Below are 25,036 nucleotides of genomic sequence, written 5' to 3' on the forward strand. Positions count from 1 at the left end.
CTTCTCCTTCACTACCTAATAATCCTCCTAGGCGTCTGAAAAGAACATGGCCTCGAGATCTTCTCCTTTAGAAATGTTTTTGGAGTTCTATCAATGGGTAGATTCTCCACATGTTTTTATCATGTCATAATATCACTTACAGCAATTTACTTGATGTGTATATATGTATACAGTTGTAAATAAATTATTAAAAAAAAAAAATATATGTACCACATGCGATGAAAGTACTGAACCCCTGCAGTACTTTGAAAGTAAGTACCGTTTCTTGAACAACGGTTCTAAAAATAAGTCGTGGACAAATTATCTACTTGCCCAACCGTTTCTTTCCAATAGAGGGTACCCACTTTATAGAAGCCGGGTGCACCCTGAGGGTTCCAGCGCTTACTCACTGACACACCCTGCAATGGCAGTGACATATCTGTCTAGATCCTCCGATTATGGCTGTTTAGGATTAGAAGATGCATGAGGACTTATATTTCTTTCCATAAAACAGCTGGATGCATGGGACAAACCTATGGGTAGTTTCTTGGTGAAAACACAATGCGATTGGCGAATCATCAATCAAATGGGGACTAAGGTTCACATGGAAGGGTCATCAGTTCTCCATCCGGTGTACTTTAACTTAAGTGTAGATGTTAAACAAAATCTAAAATATAGGATTAATTTCTTGAGGTTGCGCGCTCACTCGCCTATGTACAATATTAAATACAAGTATAATATAATAATTCTCTCTTTTTGAAATTCATCTGTGAGAAACGTTAGGAGGAAAAAAAAATTGGCATATAACTTGTTTACGGACAATTAACTTGTTTTCGAAAATATTATTTTTCTCACATTACTTTTTCGGTATTAAGAATTCTTAAGAGATTCGTTATTCGAGGTCGAATTTTACGAGTGATTGAGGATACAAATATACAACTTTAACAGTTGTACATATACATTCCTGCCAATAAATTTTATACATTTATATAGATTGTTACCCTTTACTTTTTAAAACGTCTGTTTACATATTGTTTAAAAAAGGTTAGTTTATTTAGAAGTTATTGTTAAAAAAGTCATAAAATTCAATGCACTCAACAAGCCGGTGTTTATAATCGCTATCATTAAAGGCTACTAGCATTCATTACAGATATATTTCAAATTCAAGAAGTATCCGATTTGGGTCATACGATATTTTGATACCATTAAAATTTGAAACTAATCGGATAATTACATAAGGTGCTCAAAATGATTTTCTTGATTTTCGTGCCAAAAATCTGGCATTACATATCAGGAATTTGTGAAACAGATAAATATTATAAATAGCGAGAAAGTGCCAGAAATTGGAAAACGGCGTGAAACCCGCCAATCCCTCCTTTCCGTGGTAGCGTTACTTAGCCAGAAAGTCAAAACCATTCCATCTTATAAAACTTGGTATTGGTAAAACCATTATTACCAGTTGTTGAAAGAAGTAAAATGATATAGAACGAAGTAATATTCTAATAACGTCATTTGAGGATAGACTTTTTAAATTACAGAAATAACTAATTATGTTTACTTAATGTGTTTTGAATATGGCCGTTTTCTTTCGCAGGTTACCACGATGGCTTAAGAGTTAATCCCACAATTTAATAATTAAAATTTAACAAATTATCTCTTATTCTATTCGCGGAATGGCATTGAAGCCTGGGATACTATTCTATAAGATCGCTCACCCTTCCTGTATTTCATCTACATAAAAACCGATAATCTGTATCAAAAGAAGGTAATTGATGGGATATTCTTAGAAGGTATCTCTTATGAAAGCGGATATATAAGAACAACCTTTTATGATAAGTAATTACATCCATTATATTGAATGTAAATTTATTCTAATTGAATATTCCTTGAAGTGATTCATTCCAAAATGATAGTTACAATTAACCAATAATATGAGGCCTAAGTTTGTGACCAATGTGCGAAATTTTTTTAACAAACATAATTAAACATAACAAATGTCAAGATTTAATGTTTTCTCGTATAATCGTTAAAATAAAATAATTATTTGTGAAATATAATTAAATATGTATGATATTATATTTTGAAACGATTAAAGCCGTATTAACGTGTTATAAAGTTTTGTTTGAAACGTAATACGAAGTATTGACTATAATTCTAAAGACTTTGGACTGAAAGAAATGAATGCGCTTGCAGTACTCAAAATTTAGCTGTCACCATAAGTTCAAGACCAGAGGTATAAATTCACTCAAACATATTTACACCCCCTAAAAATCTACAAATAATAACTAAAAAGTACAACATTTTGGAATAAGATTTTCTGTTTATTGTTTTATATTTTTATAAAAAAAAAAATTTCATCAAGTAAAAAATATCTGTTAAGAGTATTCTGCGCATTTACAAAATTTTACAAGCTAAATATTTTCAACTCTAGAAGCGGGGTCTCCGAAAAGGCAGGCTCCTAACATTTGCTCTTCTGCTATGTTGTTAATCCGGCCCTAGAAAAAAGTTAAATTATTATTTTATAAATACATTGTTATATTGTACATTATATAGTTGATCTCGCTGCGTCAGTTTCAATGTAGAGCATAGATTTACAGTTGAATTTTAGGTCAATCATTCGACTTCTACGTTTATATTTAACTATTTACACTTTAATCTATTTATAACACGGAATAACTGAACTAATTTTATTTTTAATATGACTAAGAAGGAAAATGCCGCAATAACCGTGGTATTTGATCATAATACGACAGTAGCGGATGATTGGTGTACTAAAACTAGAAACCTACGAATATTACCAACCCTATAAAGGCGCTTTTTAAATATTTTTGATTTAACTATCTTAAAGTTTCCTCTTATCGTTTTAAGCTAATATTTCAAAAGTGATAAAGGACAGTCGCTCCCCGGGGGTATTAGCGGGGCGGGTCCGGCGTGGAAGGATTGCCTTTTTTGTGTTATGATCTCCTCTTGTGAGATTGTGATATGTCGTACATCGACTAACCTACTCACTATAATTGTCTGTTTGAAAAGTCAGATAAGTAAGGCTACCTACCATGAAGGGCGGGAGTGGAGGACTTCATACCGTTTTTCAACAGATTGTTTTATTGGTTGATATTGGACACTGCTTGGTTCATTAATAATGCTATCGATCATAGAAGTCAGGGTTCGCATAGGTAACGGGGTTCTGGGACTTGGTGTAAAAATGACATTGTCAGATAGTAGTTTGTCTTGTGTGAGATTTCGAGAATTTCAAAGAAGAGTGCTGATTTTCTTATTTTTTTTACTGATGCTGCTACGATAGGATTAAATCCTCTAAGGCAATATAAATCAACTGGTGCATTTGAATTGAATTTTTTATCATGTTTCAAAATTATATTTTTATTATTATTATTATTTTTAATAAAGATTACTGATTTATGTTAAGTTATTTACCATAAAAATATCTTACGTTTTCCTGCATCATTAATAATTCATAACCCCCATGTTAAGCAACTCATTCTCTCACCACATATAAAAACTTCAAATTGCTGAAAATGGAAATTCAATAGGTTCAAGGATAATGTTCCGTACGTTATGTAGATATGTACTATCTAATCATTAGAGTCTCAGAGAGAAAAATACTTTATTAAAAATGTGCTGGCTCATACACATCATACTTAAGGCTAGTAAGAACAATTTGTTTTGAAACCTCCATAAATATGTAGTTTCATCATAGAGAAAGGCACATTTTCATTTTCTCTAATTTTCCACGGAAGGACAGGTGTACAGTTATTAAACTGTACTAAATTTTTCTTGCACATCGGAATAAGTTTAGTTGTTTCATTATTTTCAAGTGGTCACTTTGAATCGAATACTGACACATTTTGCTTTGAAACAACATGGAATAAATTTTTTTCCCGCAATTAGTAACAAAATATAGACCTAAACATTCAACTTTAAGATTTTCGAGGTGAAATCAACAGAGGTAACTGTTGAAGTATAATATAAAAATTAATTTTTTATTGTATTCAAGTTGCCCTTAGGCAAATTTATTTCGTGGCAGTTCCACGTAATGGAAACTTAACCATTCCACTATAGTTAGAATAGATTGCCCACAACTGTGTGGCAGATTGTAATATCTATCAATAAATAAATCTACCAATTTCAGTTAGAATAGGGTGGTAACCTCTAGGTAACTTCCCCTTTCCTCCGTATGTCAAAAATGACCAGGAAGAGGGTAATAGAAAAGTATAAATATAAAAATAGTTGTGTTCTTAAGATTTATAAAAAACAATGTAAAGGCAACAAATGACGAAGTTGATTACATTTTTTACAGTGAAAATCGTGCTGGCCAGCGAAAGTTTGGCGTCAATATTGGAATAAATGTCTGTTTATACATGTGCTTCTCCTCCTGCTCAAGAATCAGTTAGTAGTTTGTTTATTTATGTTTTTAGCAAGTTTATATAATATTAGGGTGAGCCAAAAAAAATCTAATTGTAGGTAGCAAAATAGAGATGGAAGAAGAGGGACAAAATAATCAAATTGATTCATATCTCCTGGTCAGTTATTTTTGTTCAAAACTTGACAACCAGGAATTATTAGAACACCTTTGATTATTGTAGAAATTATGAGACTTGATGTATTCCAGCCTATTAAGGACCAGGAAAAGAGTCTTGACATAAAACATTTAGGTAAATTATCTTGTTTAGTTTAATATTATGGAAGGTATTCTAACAATGCATGGTTACTTGTTATGAAAGAAATAAAAAAAACAAAAAAAAAACAACTTATGAGTAAAATGGGAAAAACAAACTTTGATTGATGAAGTTGTAATTAGTAATGAGCACCCTTAAATTCACAATTAAACAAATTTTCCAAAATATTACATCAAGATTCTTCGCTAGTCCCCATTTTATGGAAACCAAGTCCAGTAAAATTATTAATTAATGTAGAAGTAAGTGTAGACTAATTTCAGTTAGTCCATTCTTAAGTAAAAAAGGTGATGGTAACGAGTTTACTGCTCCCTGGATGTACATAAGCCTAATAAGGCTAATTTTCCAAAATGGATAATATAAATGTTTAGGTTTTTAGCTAATAACATCTCAGGTATTACTAATAGCTTTAATATGCACATAAGTAAAATTTAATTGATAAATTGAGCTAATTTCGTAAATAATTAGTTTGAGAGTAGAGAGATTTATATCCTAGTTTTTAATGGAAACATATTTTTACTCAACTATGGTGCCAGTATTCGTGTTGCCCAGTCCATTTTTTTTTATACCTATAAATCCATTTTCACCTTTATTTTCTGTTTAAAAATTCAATTATTTACCTAAACTATACAATGTTCTTGAAAAGTATGTATAGAACCATTTCTGACACATGGCATCAGATGTTTAATTTATTAATGAAAAAAATATTGTTTTCCAAATAACGAGAAATCAACATTTGGTGATTTATTTTGGCAAAAAAACAAAATCAGTTATACTTATGAGTGCTAATAGAAATCTTTACCTGTGTCCTGATATTTGACAAAAAAAATAAGTTATTGGTTACATATGCTCCTAAACTCATAACAATGTAATTTCATGATTTTGTTTAATATTTTCTCCAGTTTCTATTTGTAAATAAATAACAGTTCTGGCTCTGTCCTGAACTCTTGCACTTCCATTGGTGTGAGTGGGTCTACGGATGACTCCAGGTAATATCTTTTTGAACAATACCCTAATGTGTTTAATCATGCGATTCTATCAGCAATAAACTTGAGCTACTTCTATAATGTATAAATATAAAATATTTATAAACCCAATTTAAATAAGTACATGTATTTTTTCAGTGATTATTGTTATCCATTTATTATTGTAGTTATAATTGAAACTAAGCTAAATGTAGTGAGCTTTTTCCTGTTTGAATTCAGAGGAAGAAATATTAAATAAAAAAATACCAGGAATGACTAATTTCTTAAAGGAAAGGGTTGAAGGAAAATTGAAAATCAATTTTAAATTTTTTATTAACATACTTTTCATAATGTACTGAACATTAAAGAAACTAAAACACTATCACAGCAATATCACAATTTGATTGCATTTTTTGAGAAGCATAATGGATAACAAGCAATTAAAACAAAAAGAATACATTTTTTGTTAAATTGATCTATCCTTTAAATTACATTTCATAAAGGCCAATCATGTTAGTAGCCCATTATTGACCCTAGAGTGCAGCTGCTAATCTATATTTACATTAGTGAAAGGAGTCAATGTTACGTGGTGAATAGACTCACTTATTGATATCACTGAATGGTATTTTGTTCAAAATTTGGTTAGAGAAATTTATCAACACTACCGACAGACCTTCTGAGATTGGCTTCCTCAATTCATTCAGAATTGCATCCCAGTTTTCATTCAGGAAATTGTTCATGTTTTTAGCTAGAATGCATAAAAAAAAACATTTCTTAGAAAAGATGGTATTGGTAATATGATCATTAAATTATAATTATTTGATTAAAAGTCTTATAAATCAAGAATAAAAAAAAAAGTAAATAAACTTAAGCAAAACATTATTGTTTCCACTAAAACCCCACTTTCCTCATGATTAGTTACTTGCCAAACTCAAAGGTATAGAATAATTAAACTTAAACTGAAATTTATGCAGTTAACACAACAGGTATGTGGGTTACTTTTTCCTTAAAGCTCAACAAATATTTAATGTCTTACTATGGGAATAAATATATCAAGAACAAAACTCATATAGTCATAAAACAATTGAGACAGTTTATAAACCATTCATTGATTCAAAGCTTAAATTGTAAAGAATAGGTAAATGGAAATTCTTTACATGGAATATTCATGAAGTCATTCTATTTTTCCCAGACTAAATGTCTTCTGTTTTACTATACAAAACTGGCTTAGAGATTTACAGGCCATTTTTCATAAACAGGAAAAGCAACTTATCCGTACTCTAACAATATTTATGTTTTATGTTCTTCCTTTATTCTAGTGGCTTGATTCAAAATCGCTTTCTCTATTTTATTTCATAAAATTTCATAATAGTCATGATTTATTTTAATATGTGAAAAATGTGGATGCATATTAATCTTTATGTGATCGGTTTTCTTTGCCTTCTTATATCTTTCTCAAATACATTATTACTTTGTTTTTACATTTATGAAGAATGAGAACCCAACATATTTTATTTTACATTATTATATTATGCTGAATAAGAATAATGGATGAATTATAATCCTATATATCTTTTTATAGTACGGAATAAGCGATAAAACCTTAGACCATGCTGACGAGTGCTTTTAATGAACACTTTGGCACACTAAAGGAGGGATGGTAGTTCAAAATTGGTATTTGGGGGTAAACATTTATTTAACTTAAAAATCTTTTCACTTTTCCATTCTGGTTAGAATACTTAGTAATAGACAAAAAATAATTCCTACTTCATTAACTAATTAAATCTTTATATAATCTTTAATGTAGGACATTGATTAATCATAAATAAATATTAAAATAGTATACATGAGTGACAAAGAAAGAGAGTATTTTAATTATTGGCATATATAAAATGTTACCTAAAGCCTCATCTCCATTGAAAAGATTTTCAAAATCCATATACAATCTCTTTGCTTCAAATGGTATGGTGAGAGATTCCATATTGATATATTTAGTATTATCTTTCTCTACTTCTTTCCAATTGCAAATTGCTTTAATTGATAGTTGATCTGTAAGAAAGAAGTAATCTTAAGTTGGCTAGATAACATAAAATATTCCAATCAATTAGCAATACAAATAAAATAATATGCATTATTGAATTAACCTTTCCTGAACAGAATCCCAAGCATAATGTTTCGTAAAGTTATTGGCAATATATTTAATATATTACTCTTAGAAACAATTTTAAGTATAATTTCTGTTGAGTTTGGGTTTTTATCCCAGCCTTTTAACATCTATTTGTATTAATTAAGCAACTAAAATTCTTGTATTTTTTTCCTTGATTTTTTATGTATAAATGTTGTTTGATTTTTGAAAAGACTAAGGGCATTCTGTAGGAATCTTGAAAAATAGAGATAATTCAGGAAAAATAGGTCATTTAAATTCCATTGCCAGAAGTTGTAAATTAGTATATTGGATAATGGATCCAGAGACCAGGAATAAAATGAGTGCATTTCAAAACATTAAGGCTCCCAAATGGCAAAATAAAATGTTCATACCGTATCTTGTATTTGTAATTAACTGAAAATCTTGGACATGGAACTTGCTTACTTATGGTGTGAATGTATATATGTTCATTCAAAAGGTTCAAGGAGCCTTACCAATTATGTGTACACCATATACTTTGTGAATTTTCTGACATTTCTATAAACATTACATACTTAATGAAATATAAGTGATTCATGAATATATAAATGTATTTTTAAATTATATTAAATATAAATCTAATATTATAGATTTACATTTCAGACAAATTGTGGTTGGAGAGAGAGCAACAAAATATTTAACATATAAACTGATATGTGATATAAACTAATAAATTATAAAAAGGAAATCAAAACTTATAATTAATGAAAATGTATAATTATAAAACTTACCATAAGTCATATTAGCTTTCCCGTGACCAACAATGGGTAGAACAAGGACTTTGCCATCTATTTTATAATTGGATAATATTTCCAGTCTTGGAATCAGAATTTCAATTTCCATTGTCTTCCAGTCATTCCTATTGTATATAACAGATCAGTAATTAATGCATACCAATACACACAGATGTTTGTATACAGACTACGTTCAATAAAATGAATTCTTCAATTATGCAAAATTTATCTTAAGAAATATTTGTGTCTTATATATATATATATATATATATATATATTCATTTGATCTCATAGTCTATGAAGACATGGACATACTATGTTTTTTCTTACAGACACTACTTTCATGAGCAAAGATAGCCTAGATGGAGTAACCTATGGTTGATGGTGCAGACCAGACTATTTATGGCTCCATAATCATTTCAATGATTTCCCATGGCCTGACTTAGGTTCAAGGGCACTCACAAATCTGTTTAGATCCATAGATTATGGCTGTTGAGGCCAGCAGGCATATGAGTACCTATGTTTTTTCACTAAAGCAGACCGCCCATGAACCAAACCTTCAGAAGGCAGTTCGACATTTTGAGAGATCACAATGAGATTTCCAATTAAGTTATAAGTGGTAGGGTACTCACTCCTATGCCTGATCAGTGTGTGTGGTTTCCAGTAAGCTGGTGGGTCTTACTTTGCCTATGAGTGAGGAAAAGGGGAGATGTGTGGCTTTCTGTTAGGAGTAAACCCACATTCAAGGCTCACATCCAAGCACTACCACACTCGACATTGCTTAACATTGATTAGATAGAATAAGCAAGTATATATATAATAATAACTTTAAAGTTATTTTGGAGGAAATAATTTATGCCTTCAAGTCACAAGAGAAATATGAACTCTAAATAATTATAGGGTAAAACTAATAAAACTTTATCAGCTGTGGAGTATGAGAAGCAGTTTTTATCCCCATTATAGTTGTGACTACAGTCATCCTCCTGTTAGTTAGATTTAGTGATTCAATAGTCTATGTAATTTAATATAAATTTTATATTTTTTATACTAGAAACTAGAAAACCATTGCATTTAAAAACTGCATGTCAAAAATCTGAAATTCTTTTTGTTTAAATCTATGTTTTGGATAAAAAAATGTTACCTTGAGATGTCCAAAAAAAAAATAAAATAAAATAAGTAAATAATTAATCTTTAGTATTCAAACTATTTTAACAGGAGCTATTCATGATTCAGGGATTTTTCATTTATTGAAATTTGATTAGTGTACTTATTTTTTAATGTTTAATGTATAAACAACCTATATCATTAGTAAAAATTAAACAACCAGGTAATGATTACAAAAATTAAAATGTAAATCAATTTTAAATAATCAATTAAAATAATTACTTGACATTTTTAATTTTACTATCTGTAATTCCATGTATATCTAAATCTGTCAAGAGCAACTCAATGGCCACAGGTCCATTGCCCTTACTGATTTGCATCTTAGTTATTCTCAATGGGTCCAGAGGGAGTACTCCTAACTTCTTGTTTCCTGCATTTATAAATATATTAATTAGTTTCAAATTAAAAGTTCACTACCAAGTAATGCCATAAACCAATAAAATACATATTATAGAAAGAATGTTATTTTATAGAAAGTATAGACAAAATTTTTGGTAGTCTGTTCTTTACACAACTTTCACTAAGCAACCTTTTTTTTTTTTTTTTTTTTTCATATTTATATTTTCATATGAGTAGCTTATTTCTGAAAATCATGTGATTTGAACTGATTTTGTGTGGGTTTAAGAAATAAACGATTCATAGATAGTTAAGTGAAAATAAAACTATTATCGTAACAACCATGGAAATGCAGTAACAATGTCTTTTTTATTAAGTTACTATATTGAGAACTTGCATATTTTCAGAGAGGGAGTTCCAAGATTCATTTCTCGGGGCTGCCACAAAGTAAGTATAACTGACCATGGACCAGGTAGGAATTAAAATGTCTATCTTCTGAATCAACAACCCTGGGACCTTAGCTCCAATATGCTCAGCTATTAGATCATTTAACATTCTCTCATGAATTCAATTTATTTGAGTGTCTTCGCCACTCTCTAATACCTTCTGCTTGATATTAATTTTAATTTAAAGCCACAGTTTAATTGCTTGATATTAATTTTTTATAAATCTTAGACTTTCAAACATAATATTGTTTTACTTTCATATTACTACTATTATGCCCTTTTTTTTTTTTTTTTTTTTTTTTATTTTTTTGAAACAATAAATGTATCACAGATTATTCGCAAAATAGTTAAGTGTAATACCATGCATCTATATTATTATTTTTTTTTTCTGAATTTTTTTTTTAACCACGGAAAATATTTCTCCTTCAGTTGGATATCAAATTCTATTAAAGTTTATATTTATCCATTTATACTAGTACACTAAAATTTATACTGAAAATGAGGAATAGCTAATTATTTTTTATTTATTTATTTTATTACCCCCAGAGTGAGAATGTCAAGATTCATTTTTCGAGGCCGCCGCCAAATAAATATTGACTGACCCAGGTGGTAATTGAACCCACAACCTTATGAACAAAGCACTCAGGGACCCTCGCCCCAACGCGCACTGCAATCAGCTCCCCAATAGTTAATTATTTCAAGTAACCAAAATTAAAGCAACATTAGAGGAGACTATTTTGAAAATTGTGCGGATTATTTCATTGAGCTTAGTGAAACTAGATAAGAGCTTGATGAAACTGAAAACCATTTAATACAACATTGATATAACGAGTTTAATCAAAATTCTTGGAAATTGGTAAAAAAAAAAAAAGGTGTAAAATCGGTTGTACAAAGTGAAACTTCTGATCAATCGATTTTAACTTAAACGTTTCTGTAACCTCTTAGTCATACTTATCTTAAATAAATAATTTCAGTTTTCTTGCAAAATTTCGTTTTTTGCAATATTAACAATACACATGCACACACAGACCGTTCGCGAAACTTGGTTGGTTATACTCAGGTACCTTAAGCCATGTATTCGCGTTGACAACATAAAATTCAAAATTTTATGTTAAAGGGTGTATAAAATTAAGGCAATACTTTGCCTCGTTACATATCTCTTATCCTTATCGTCACTCAAACAGTGATACCTCGTAAGTCTAAATGAAATTGGAAATTGTGAATAAAATTAGACTACTTCGGACTCTCGATAAAGTATTAACTGGACTCAGAAATCTAACTTTTGAGAAAATTAAGTTCAAATACTTTATTTTTATATCAAAACTCATTTTTCTTTGTTATATAATTAAACTACTAAATAATATTTAAACATCCAAATTTTGATTCACAATAATATATTCTAAATTTACGTTAGTATTTCATTAAAAAGTAACTTGTTTGAAAATATAATTTTTAAAGATATATAATCATTCCATTCATATGTTATCACTTAAATTAATTTATAACAATTTATTCTAGTATGCAGCAGTTGAAGATTTTTTGAACAATTTTCTTTAGATTTGATATAAATTGTATAAGGATATAAGGTATACAAAATTTAGATCATTAAGAACATGACAAGTAAAGATATTATCGCAAAAAAACAAGATGATACAGATTTATATCTCGTACGGCTACGAAAGGGAAACAGTCTGTCTGATACAGAAACTGGTTTTAACTGTTATAGTAATATCCTACTCTCCATGTCAAGGTCTATGCCAGCTGATTCATCCAAATCTTCCGAGTTGTTTTGTTAGTCGTCTGGGTTAGTATGACCTTAGCTATAAGTGGTATCAGTAATAGTTTTATTTAAACTTAAAACATTATCATATATTCCCGTTTGAGGACTTGAAAAATAAAAGTGGAAATGGAGTTTTTCTTTTTCACAATCTCTAAGAAAGGGTTCAGAGACGATACCCAAAGCCAACTGCAATTCATCCAGAAAAGGAAAAATCTTTTAGGTTAGGTTTTCGCTCAACTTAACAAGGAATAAGCTGAGAACAAGAAACGGTCCAATGTCAGTCACTGTATCATCTTAGAGAGATTATACTCGAATGAATAAAATAGAAAAGACCGGCGGATCATTGCCTTTTCAACACTGCAGTACATAAACCTGAAGAGTTCTGCGGGCTGTCAAATCCGGCCTTGTAGCGTTGACTTTTTCATTAAGTGGCGGTCCCACAAAATAAAACTTAACCCCCAACCATGGTTAGAATAGGTTGGTCACCTGTAGATAACTAAGCAAACATCACTAGAGTACCCATAGAGTACTCGGAAGTAAGGGCGTCCCAGGAACTCGTGAAAAAGATTGGTGATGAGGGAGGTGAATCTATCGGACGGCAGTGGAAAGTTTGGCTACCGATTGAGATCATTGACGACCCTTAGCAGGATTGGATTGGAATAAGGATTATTATTACCATTACTAAACATATTTCTGTGGCTTTTTATTTTGGAGAATACTTTCAAATCAGGAAAAAAATACTAACCATCAATACCTGTTCTATATAAACAGAGAACAAAATAAGTGGATCCATTTTTATTGTATAAGTTTTGAGGACAATAAAGTTTCTTGGAAATCACCCAAGGGAGGGGGAGGGGGTATGATGGGTCCAGTTGCGTCTGATTGTCCGATCAAGTTGAACTTCGATATGGATACAGCATCCCGACGTTAATGTAATGTTATGGTATCATTGAGAGGGTCTGATGAACCTCCTATATATAACGGATCTGTTGAATTTGAATAGTGATAGCTGATTCTTTTCTGTTGCCGTGTTTATTTGTCAGATGTGCCACTAATAAAGCCTCAAATAACGATTTCAAATTGAACAGGGAAGACAAGGAGGAAATTCCTATGCAACTATTTTGAATATAAAGAGTGAAATAACTGTTGATGGCGCGCGAACAACCATTTGCAAATAATCATACCCGTTCGTTCAGCTTGCATTCCTCCATCTCATTGGTCACATTCTGTCCGTCAGGTGACGTAATCCCAAGACGCAGAACATTATGCGATTATTAAATAAATAATTCCAATCAAATTTAAATAAACTATCTAGAAAAAATTGGATGGAAGCCTAAATAGAAATAATTTTAATATTGTCAACCTATTCCGATTATAATCAACAAATTTAAATAGCATCTAAAATGTCGCTCAACAGAATAAGTAAAGATGTCTCTAACGATAAGTTATAATTTGAAAAATAATAAAAACCTTCAATAAAGGAATGGTAGCTTATTTCTATGAAAATCGTATAGAATAGTTATAATACTAAACGGTATAGAATAAGTTAATAATTCATAAAGCAATATTATATTATAAACATTAAAAGTCTGAGTTATAGCATGTTATTTTAATCAATTTGAAAAATGTGGTAGAAAAAAATGCGAAATGTAATAGTAATTTATTTCGAACATAAAAGTTGGGGCGCTTATAAAAAGATGGTCACATATTTGTGAATAACTTTAATTTACTTCTATTCACTTATAGTACTTAGATCTCAAAATTGTATTACCAAAATTAATTACAAAAGCTGTAATCTAAAATATGTATCTATTTTGTGCCACTAAATTTTGTATTTTTGTTTACCTAATTTCTTTTTGATTTTATAAACTATAACTATTGGTTCTAATAAGATAATGAAATATCTTCCGCTGAAAACATACCGGCCCCTGGAGTGGAACTTCAAGATTTATTTCCCAGACCTCCGGAAAATAAATATCGATCGGATATGATGACTGTATAATGACTGTTGTTTTAAGTGAACTAAATAGTGTTGGCCTTTTTTGTAGTTAATGCGTATGAATACCTGGAACGTCTTTGATTACAGACTAAAACATTCTCGCTGTATATGAAAGAACTCTGAAAATCGGTTACACCATCTTCATTTCTTCACGAAAGACTGACCAGAAGTCTTATTTTACTTCTCTGTAAAGAATAATTTGTCATGTTAACAGCCTTACAGTTGATACTGAAGATTTTTAAAGGAAATATTTTTTGTTTTAAGAAAAAGAAAGATATCAATTAAACAATTATAACCTTGCACAATGACTTTTCAGAACCGCAATCTGTCAGAATTACTAGGTTGGTCTTATAGAAGAAGTTGGTACTCCTCTTCCGCATGGATGTACTTGGCGTCTAATTACATTGACCTCAGAGTTGAGATGAATTTCTATCTTCGTACTCCATTTGTGATTTCCAATAATTTGAAAGTTCCTCATCAAACATCGTTGGTTTTGGTATTATACGTTTCAAAACACTTTAAAAAATATGAATGACCATCCTATTAAAAATCAATATATCCACTATTATGTGAGCATCTCAAGTCGATAAGTCAATTTTTTCTGGAAAATATATTTATTTGGGTGGGGAAAATTTATTTTTGACATAAACTGAGTGATGTTTAGAGGTCGAATTTCATTTGTTCAAAAAAATGTATTTATGCGAAGTAGATATAACTTCTAATCGTATGCTTTTGCAGTGTTAGTATGATATGAATATAGTAAGGAGGAGTCTGTTATTAATTATTTTTAGCGTTCATTTTATTTCAATAAAATTTTAATGAACCATTTTTTCAAAAACCTTTGTAATAAAAAAAAAAATATTTTTTGTCGTTTTCTTTCTGTGCTTTTAACCATTTAGACTATCTTAATTTTTTCTGTGGGCTTTTTCAGGTTTCTAAATATTTTTGCCATGACCTATATTATGTTCGATAGTCGTTAATTTATATGAGTAATTCTCGAAAACCATTTGGATTTATCCAAAAAATAAATAGGGTTCAATATTATTATTGCTTTTGTATAATCGATATTTGTAAATTATTATTGTGTATTTATAATAATAGAAATATTTAGTAGCATTCTATTTCAGTATAATACTTACCATGCTCTAGACTCTTCACAGCATTAAACATCTCCTTGGATAGACATTCTGAGTATTTGCTGTCTGACTTACTGCAAGCCTTCCACCCCTTTGCTGTAACAGAAGAGAGATCTCTATGATCTATAATGTATATAAGTGTTAACTTTTATAAATTAAATTTAATATAGAAATTATTATATCTATACGATATGATGATTAATTTGTGTGAATATTGTTATTAAAACCAAATATTTTTCTTTGTATATTATCTTAATAAATCTAAATCCAAATAACATTTTTATTAAATATATTTCTAAAGGAATAACTAGTTTTCTTAAGATAATGTCATGCCGAATTTTTTTTACCCATGTTTAAATGAATTTTTTATTTGGTATAAATCTGTTAAAGTTTTTATATTAGGTTAATATAATTTAAAAACTACCATATTCATTAGAAATTAATTTGAAAAAACTTAGGATAATATTACAGAATCGTTTATTATTTAATTTAATTATTTATTGTATCCACAAATAAGAAATAATAAAAGAGTGTTTTGGGATTATTGTGCCGATCCTATTGGAGGATGCATAGATCGTAACTGCACTGGTCAATTTGGAACCAATTATGCAATGATCGAATACTGGAGAGATGAATAAATTATGATGACGATAATTTATAATAGATGAAGGGAATTTTGTTGAGAGTTTGAAAGCATTGAATCATTTAATAATTCGTTGAAGTACTCCAGTTATAAACCAAAAAATCTGGTTTGCATATGGACCTTATAGCACTTCAGGCCTGCTATTAGTGTCCAAGGGACAACCGGAGCAGGTGGTTTATGACTATATTATTTAATCGAATCTTTAAGTCATAGTACATAATCGAGGCAGAATTTAATTTTTTTATTTTATTTAAATAAAATATAACTTGTTCGCCTGGATTCACTGTTCGGGAGTTATAGGTGAAAACGAAATAAAATATCCAATTCGTTACTTTATTAAATTAATTTGCTGATTACTAAGAGTTTTGTGGTAGAAAATAGTTTTTACAATTATTTGCTCAAATATGTTTTATGGGCTGCATGGGTGTATGTAGAGGGAAGCCATGGCTGGAGTTGACATCTTCACAGATCAGAAAATCACAACCACACTTCGGATACGTCGATTCTTCGGTAAAAATAGGTAACATTGAATGAGCAACATTATTCGTCATATAGGGGAAACAAATAAAAAAGAACTTTTTTTACATTTCATTCTTTATAACTTACAGTTTGCCATTTCAATAATTTCAGAATGGTTTTGGAAAATAAATCAAAGAAGGCCACCACCGCAGAAGAGATGGCTAATATTTTTGCCAGCAATCCCAGGAGGCTGAAGCTCTTATAGCAAACCAATCCATCACCTCTTATATTTTTTGTATTTATGTACAATAATATAAGAGATTATGCTCGATTTTCAAGTTTCATATACAATAATTTATTGTGATTATAAGTAATTAACATTTAAAAAGTAATAATTGAATTTTTTGAAGTAGAAATAAAGTGTTAGGGTATTTTTTGGAAAGATACGAATTTACATATCTTCCATTTACCCAACGTTCCAAATGGACTATGTATACTCATATATGTATGTATGGGCTGAGGTTGGCGAAATGCTGCCTAGGCACATGATGGGCTGGGTGTTTTGTATCAGGGCTCTGTAATACTATTAAAAATTGTATTACAATAAAAATATTGGCCTGCGCTGGGTCTCTACTAAGTGAAACATATGGACACACCCTCTATAATTATTTATTTATGTTGATTTATATCCATCATTTTTGTCGTCTCCTTTATGTTCAATTATTTTGTTAAATATTTTATGCTTCTTGATTCCAATCAACTCTTGTGCTAAAAATTCATTAAAGAGCCAGTCACGGTTTTAGTTAGTCAATAAAAATAAAATGTTGCTGTCTCATAGAGCATTAAGTATCTCGTCCTTGCTTACACGTGTTTCCTGAAAGCACCAAAAATAGTAATAAAATTTGTCTTATCTCTCTGTGGTGAAACATAATCAGCCCATTTATCAAGAAATAAAAGGAAAAAATTATTATCAAATTCTTGCAAATTCATCTTTACCATATGTGGAAAGCTAAGTAGTTTTTTTTTTGTTTTTTTTTTACGTATTTATCAGTTTTGATGAAGTTCAACTTGATTCCAATTGCTCCAGTAAGTTCTTTAATTTGAATGAACTTGAAGATTTAGTTCGTAGCATTTTAATAAGCCTAGTATTTATTTCGCTGAGAAAAAAAGATTTATAAAAAAATAAACTATGTTTTGATGACGTGAGGCAGCAATTTGAAAATTTAATCAATGTTTCAGAGCCAGGTTATCAAAATACTGAGAATGATGTTTTTACCTTATCTTACCTACGTATAACATATATACTGAAGGAATGTATTGTGATAGTGCAAAAATTCAAGTTTTCGACGGAAATACACGTTTTGAGTGTGTGTGATCAGGCTTGCTCAAAAACGAAATGTCCTACGAAAATTAAATTTCATATTTAGGACGGGTATGGAACGTGGAACGTGACGGAAACTTTTTCGACTTACCGGAGGTGCCATTTTATTGATTTGATTTTTACCATTTTTCGATTTTTTCAACTATGGTGCTAACGATTTTAATTTAACTCGGTGTATAAATGTAAAATTACGTGATCTTTCATATCAGATAGATTCTATACTCATTGAAATATTTTGACAGTGCTTAAATGTGGATTCTTTTAAAAAATCTTCTTCTAAAGTACTTTTAATTTTGTTTGTTTGAAATAATCAACTATCTCACATTGTTAAAACTAATAAAAAAAAAGGTAAATATGAACTATAAAAGGATTTGATAGCTAACTTAAGAAGGTACGAGGAAAAATATTCAGCGAACTTTCTCATATTCATTGAATATATCACTATTTTTCAAAACATTTCAATTCACTTTTGGTTCAGCAAGAATTTTCTAGTATTTTCATAATTTTTTTTTTATATATATATTTTGTAAACTTAAAAAAATAATGATTATCTGTAATTTATTCATATTTTATTCTGATAGAGCTTAAATTTATTTTTTTTTAAATCTTCGTCCAAAGTACCTTTAATTTTTATTGTAGATATATAATTCTATAAAATCAATCTTAGTATGTTCAATATTGATTCCATGACAATTTAGTATTCATTAATGCAGAATGTAAATTTTATTAAACTGGTATATTTTTTATATTTCTGGCGTACTTTTACAGATTTTTTTTTTACCATTTGGCTTGATGTTAAAAATAATTTTATGAAAGCTATTTAAATTGGATTTGATCGAATTTCTCATTTAAAAAGTTCATCGGAAAATTAGAAACGGTAAGTATTGCCTTAATGACTAATATAGCAATATAAGTTTTGGAATTAATAAAGAAGATTTTCAACCCTAATTAGGGGGAGGGGTGCTAAGTCAAAGTTGTTAGATGCTCCCACCGAACTAGATTTTTATATTTTTAATTAATCTCCTTAAAATAAGAAAACTAACTTTCTCATAGGCTCATTTTTATATTTATCTGGATCTTTGTTTGCTTTTTATTTTATTACTGAATAACCAAATATTATTTGAATATTTCACTATTTTTCAAAACGTTTCAATTTGCTTCCAGTTTCCCAAGAAATTTTCAGTATTTCATAAAAACTTTTTTTTTTATATTTTGTTAATTACGAAATATAGTAATTACCTGTAATTTATTTTCCTATAACTCCTAATTTCCACTTAAAGAAATTTGTATACATTGTATTTTTAGTTAGTTATATTTTAAATAGCACCATTTTATTGTCATTGCATATTTGAAACTTACACTAGGGGATTTTATTTTTGTTTTTAGTTAATATCTTTTGTTTCTCTTTTCTTTTGTACATTAAGATTTTTTAATTTTCCATTTTTTAATTTTTTTTTTTCTAGCATCTCACATTTTGCTTGTGATTTTACTTACTAAGCCAAGCCCCCTGTAGGTCTCTGGGCTACAATGGAGGTAAATCAATAAGAAAAACATCATTACTCCTCTACGAATATTTTTCATCTACGTAATTCCAAAGAAATAATTTCCAGCCGAAACCCAAGTTTTACGTATTTATAAGTTTGAAGTATAAGACCAATTATTAATGAATATTTAGACTGTGAATTATTAAAATAAACTCTTAATTATAGTAAATAACACAACTTCCGTCATAAAGAAGAAGAAAAAAGTAATTGGCTAAAAAACAGGGCCATAACGATTGTCAATGAAAGAACTCAATGCGGAATGTCCAGGTCAAGGTTCTGTCGCGAATTGACTGCCAATTTGAATTGAACTGTCGTCTGAAGGAATTATTTGTCCACTTCTACCTTCGTAAGTTTCAATATAATTTTCTATGACTATATCTGATATAAAATCATTAAAAGGCCTCCAAGATAATTAAGAAGTTGACTAGACGATTAATTCAGGGCTATTGAATAAATTAATACAACTATTTTGAAGTGTTAAAAAAAAATATATATAAAAAGAACATTAAACTTTCTTAACTGAGCTTTCATATTAAAAAAGCATGATTTATAATGTTCATCTGATTAAAACTTCATTTATTATTTTTTTTTTTTTGGAAGGGGAGGAGGATTGTGGGTTAGTGATAAAATCATTTTATAACTGTGGAGGGACTATTTATTTCCCATTGAATATCAACAGTAATATAAAGAATATTAAATATACATTTTATAACAAGTGCCCTAATTGAAGCAAAGATACTAATTCTATTTATATAAATATTCAACAACATTAGCCAAGTCCGTAGGTCAGTATAGCTTCTATTCCCCAACTTCCTTCCAAATTTTTGTCAAATCGTACTACCGTTTTCAAAATATGAATGTACACAGTAAATTGCGTAAGAGCTAAAATAGCAAACTGAATCTGATGGAATCTGCATAAGATCTACTAGATACCAACCCACACAATACCTGACAAGTCCATTATACCGAATTTTACTGTAGACAAGCCAGAATTGTTTCTTGATGTCTAAGATGTAAAATGGGAGTGACAATTTTATCCTGGTCTTAAAAGATCCTGAGGAAATAAATTTCCTACATGGGAAAAAAGCTTCAGCAGCGAGAAAGCTATATTTAGTCAATAGTCATATTAACAATGAAATCATTATACTTTTTATTGAGTTAAGTAAAATTGAAAAATGTCTGAAATTGAAATTAATTAACTTCTCCATAGAATTATTGAACCCTTGTCACCAGGCTTTCCGATATGAAAGATAAGCGTAAATAACGCCGAGACAACTAATGCAAAATGCCTTGTGGCGTTGAACCTTGGGGTGTCGCCAGATCTGAATTTAAAAAAAAAATTAATTTATTGCAAATACTACTGAAAAAATCCCTAATTAAAAATAAAATAAACTTGTTGTTATTCTAAATAGATATATATTTTTAGGGTAAACTATACAGTTATGGGTGGTCTCTCTGTTCTTAATTGTAATTCATAAAACTATTACGCAGCAGCCTTTGGATTCTTCTATCGCCTCGCGCTATCCTCTTATTCATTCAGCTCTTGTATTGTATATTGCGCTATAGTATGGCCACTAACCACAGTTATGCTACGAACTCTGGTGTTGTTTATTTAACTTTTTTATCTTAATTCATAAATTCCCTACAATTAGACCTTTAGGGCCATATTCTAACGATTTTGAAACAAAAAGATCATTTTCATTATATTATAATAATTATGAGAAAAAAGTCATAAAATGGAGCGCTGTACTTTGTTATTTCCTGACATTACATGGCCTGTATTATAAGCCCTGTTAGCAATCAGCTGGCAAGCTGGACAAAATCTTAAGTATAACTTGTTATGTGGTAAAATTAATTATTGGTTTAATCTTAATCTTGGAATAATAACAAAATTAAACATCATGATACAAATAATCACATTAATTCTTTCATGCCTGTTGAACAGATTCGATACTTAGGACTCCATCTTGACAAGAGACTTACTTGGAATCCACACACAAGACTGAAACGACAAGAAACTGCTCGTAGATTCCGATTGCTACAACACTTACTTGACAAACGCTCTAAACTTCCCATTTATTACAAAAAATTAGTATACACTACAATAATCAGACCAATTTGGACATATGGAATTGAGCTCTGGGGCTCCACCAAACCATCAAATTCTTCCCGCATACAATCGTTACAATCCAAAATCTTACGTAAAATCCTTGATGCTCCTTATTACGTCACAAATAAACTCATTCATAAAGACCTTAACATCCCATTCGTTGCAGATTTGACCCAAAACAGATATGCGTCTTATAATCTTTCATCCTTAACAATCCCTGATAATCCTCCGAGACGTCTGAAAAGAAGATGGCCACGGGACCTTCTAGTTTAAATTAATGTTTGAAGTACCACCAATGGGTGGTTCCTTCCCAAGATTTTCAAGTGTATATGAAACATACTGCATATTTACCTATTGTATTATATTGTACAGTTGTAAATTACAATAAATAAATAATTAAAAAAAAAAAAAAAAAATTCTTTCATAATACATGTTATGAAAAGAGCAATAAAGTCACTAAAATATATTTTCAAGAAGAAGCATATCTTAAGTTATTTCACAATAATTATATGATTATTGTGAAAAATCTTGAATCTACCGAAAAAAATATATACTTATGAATCTCCCTCATCTCTTGATCAAACCCGTTTTGCTAGTTTATTCTAGTAATTATAAAAAACGGGAAAGAATTCAAAATTTAGCTGTGAGAATTATCAACAATTACCGTCGCTACTCAAAAATAATGCAAACCATAAAATAACCCATGCAACTTCCCTCAATACAATTTGTATTAACAAAAATCGTTACGCATATATTATATATTTTTCTGTGTAGATTATTTTTTGTTTTAATTTTTTCTGCTATAATCACTCAATGTTTTTTAAAACTTCATTCATTTAACCACTTCAGTATGACAAAATATGGCTAAAAAAAAATAATAGATTCAATAATAAATACACATATTGTTATGATAGAAAGGTGTTAAAGAGTTAAATTGATTATAATTAAAATTTTAATATTAATGACATAGTGATTATACTTAAGCCAAGGATAGATTATTAATAAATTAATATGACTGCCAAGTGTTTTATTATCTCATGGAGTAATTTTTACTGAAACTAGTGACGTGGGCATAATAGATTGCAAAAAGTTTTTTAAATATTTAATGTGAGTGTAAATTATAAGATTGTCGTTGAGGATACCCGAATTGGCCATGACTTTTAAGAAAATAAAGAATGTTTTGACTTTAATTTAGATATAATTGATTTTATTTAAACAATAATAACAAGTCTCAAGAAATTTAAAAGATTATATATAAACAATATATTCGTTTATAGCAATGTTTTAACTTAATGTAGAATTTTGAATTTTTGGGCCCGGTTGATAACTTGAGAGTTAAGAGTAAGAGTTGGCCACTTTTTTGCTAGTGATCATTTCTTTTTTTCTAATAACTCTTAGTAGCTCCAACCATCCAATGTTGCTTTGTTGCAACGTGTGAAATGAATTTATTCTTCTAATATTAAAATTAATATTAGTAGATAATATTAATTATCTTCTCCCGGAAAAACGAAGGACATGAAGGTGTCTTTTGGTAGATTTAAAACCTTTAATTTCGGATTAACGAGAGCTATAAATTTTGAGAAATAATAATAAAAAGTTTCGAAACGAACAGGAAATGTTCTTGCTTTCAAAGTTTTTTAAAAAATTTCAAACAAAGGAACTATCTCACCGATTTCTAGTTTTAAACACTCGGGAAATAATATTTATAGTAATCAAAAATATTTCTCCTAATACTTCTTTCAGGTACTCTAGAGATGTGAATTTAGATGTGTACTAAATGATTAATACTTGTTTTGTCTATGGTGAATATAATACCTAGAACAGACATAAAATACCCATGTACTAACAACTGAATCAGTGTGCTATTGGTGTACTCACGCAAAGCACCGAAGGCTGTGGCACAGGCACAAAGCAAGATCAGAAGACGAAACATGTCTGCAGCTGAAGGATCCTGAGGGAGCAAGATATTATTATAGGTATCCCCACTCTCCCGTTTCAAGGGTAGGAAGTCTTCCTCGAGTGGAGGGTGATTAGTTGGGGCATCTTTCCTTTTTGTTTTTGGGAGGAATAAGGAAAGAACCATAACAGGTATTATTCGCATTATAGAGTCAGCAATTAAAAGGCCATTTTTATTTGACACTTTACGAAATTGGATTGGAAAAGTTTAATTATTCAAAATTTTTATTGAGAGAAGATCATGGAAATCTCGTTTAGGAGAGGCAATGAAGTAACAAAAATGCTTAAAAAAAAAAAAAAAGATTTTATTAATTTTAAATCAAAAAGACATCGTTCCCTTGTTTTGGACGGCTTATCTTCAGGGCCCTTCAGTACATGACAAAGAATACAATGGTCAACATTTTAGTGTTGATAGTTTTTCTAAATTAAATGACAAAACTTCAAGCTGATATCACACTAAAATGACAAAGAAAAACAAAAGAAGGTATGAATGCTCCTGAAGATGAACGGATCGTACGAAACGTCAGCAGTTTTAGTTTATGTAAAATCATAAAATAAAGAATGCGAAGTATGAATCCTAATTAATTCCCGGAATGAAAGTACATAATTACCTTCGAATATTAAACCACTAAATAAATATGTTTTTACAAAAATGTATTCATCATTAGAATGAACAATCGAAAGAGTCCATGAAAATTCGTATGATGGAAGGATATATTTAAGGAGGGTAGGGACGGTGGAGTTAGCAAATAGTAATTTAACAGACAGATGCTTTAGTGAATAATACTCAAATGATAATTTGAGTCTTAAATTAAGTTACTAAATCCTTCGTAAAATTCTTAATCCTCCAACAAAGTGACAAAGTAATCACTAATCATCCATAAACTTTCCGACTACCCAAACTAGTGTTTCTAGTCTGGCTTCTTCTTTGTGACCTAATAATCCTTGTAGGCGCCTGAAAAGAAGATGGTCTCGATATCTTCTACTATGGAAATGTTATTGGAGTTCGGCCAATGAGCAGATTCTCCACATGTCTGTATCATGCCATTCTAATATAACTCACATCACATTTAATATTGTACAAATTTAATATATAATAATAACTTATTATACGTATATGTTAACAAATGATGTTGCATTTCATTTTTACTTGCATACAGAATTTATTTATCAATTATTTACTTTAAACATGGCTATATCCAAGTACAGGTTAAATATGTACAAAATAGCTCATATAAAAAAAACAAAATCCGTTGATGAAACTTTGTAAGAATATTTCTTTTATAATGAAAATTAATGAATCAAAAGATTTCATGAAAATCCCATAATGGCAGAAAATTTTGTTATATATTTATTTATCTTATCATGAGAAGGGTCATATGAGGTGTTTTCTATCAGAAGTCTATAAATCCTCTTTTGAAAGATGATTATTAAAAAAATATTATGAGAGGATTAGAAACAGATAAATTAACATTTTATTGAAACTGTTTATTAGTAACACCAATTGGTGTTATTGCCTGTCCAATAG

At 29.7% G+C, this 25,036-nt stretch overlaps 1 protein-coding gene across 1 annotated transcript; it reads right to left on the minus strand.

The window, feature by feature from the left end:
* Positions 1 to 5,950: 5,950 nt before the first annotated feature.
* LOC106687802 (protein takeout) lies at positions 5,951 to 23,564 on the minus strand. The gene is made up of 6 exons (XM_014431897.3): positions 23,431 to 23,564; positions 15,419 to 15,511; positions 9,941 to 10,088; positions 8,552 to 8,679; positions 7,535 to 7,684; positions 5,951 to 6,383 (listed from the first exon to the last, which is right to left on the minus strand). Exons 1-6 carry the CDS (start codon positions 23,483 to 23,485, stop codon positions 6,235 to 6,237), a joined length of 723 nt encoding a protein of 240 aa, XP_014287383.1. The 5' UTR covers positions 23,486 to 23,564; the 3' UTR covers positions 5,951 to 6,234.
* Positions 23,565 to 25,036: the final 1,472 nt, after the last annotated feature.

Source organism: Halyomorpha halys, unplaced genomic scaffold, assembly GCF_000696795.3.
Source record: "Halyomorpha halys isolate HHAL.00 unplaced genomic scaffold, Hhal_1.1 Scaffold1014.1, whole genome shotgun sequence".
NCBI classification, from domain to species: domain Eukaryota; kingdom Metazoa; phylum Arthropoda; class Insecta; order Hemiptera; family Pentatomidae; genus Halyomorpha; species Halyomorpha halys.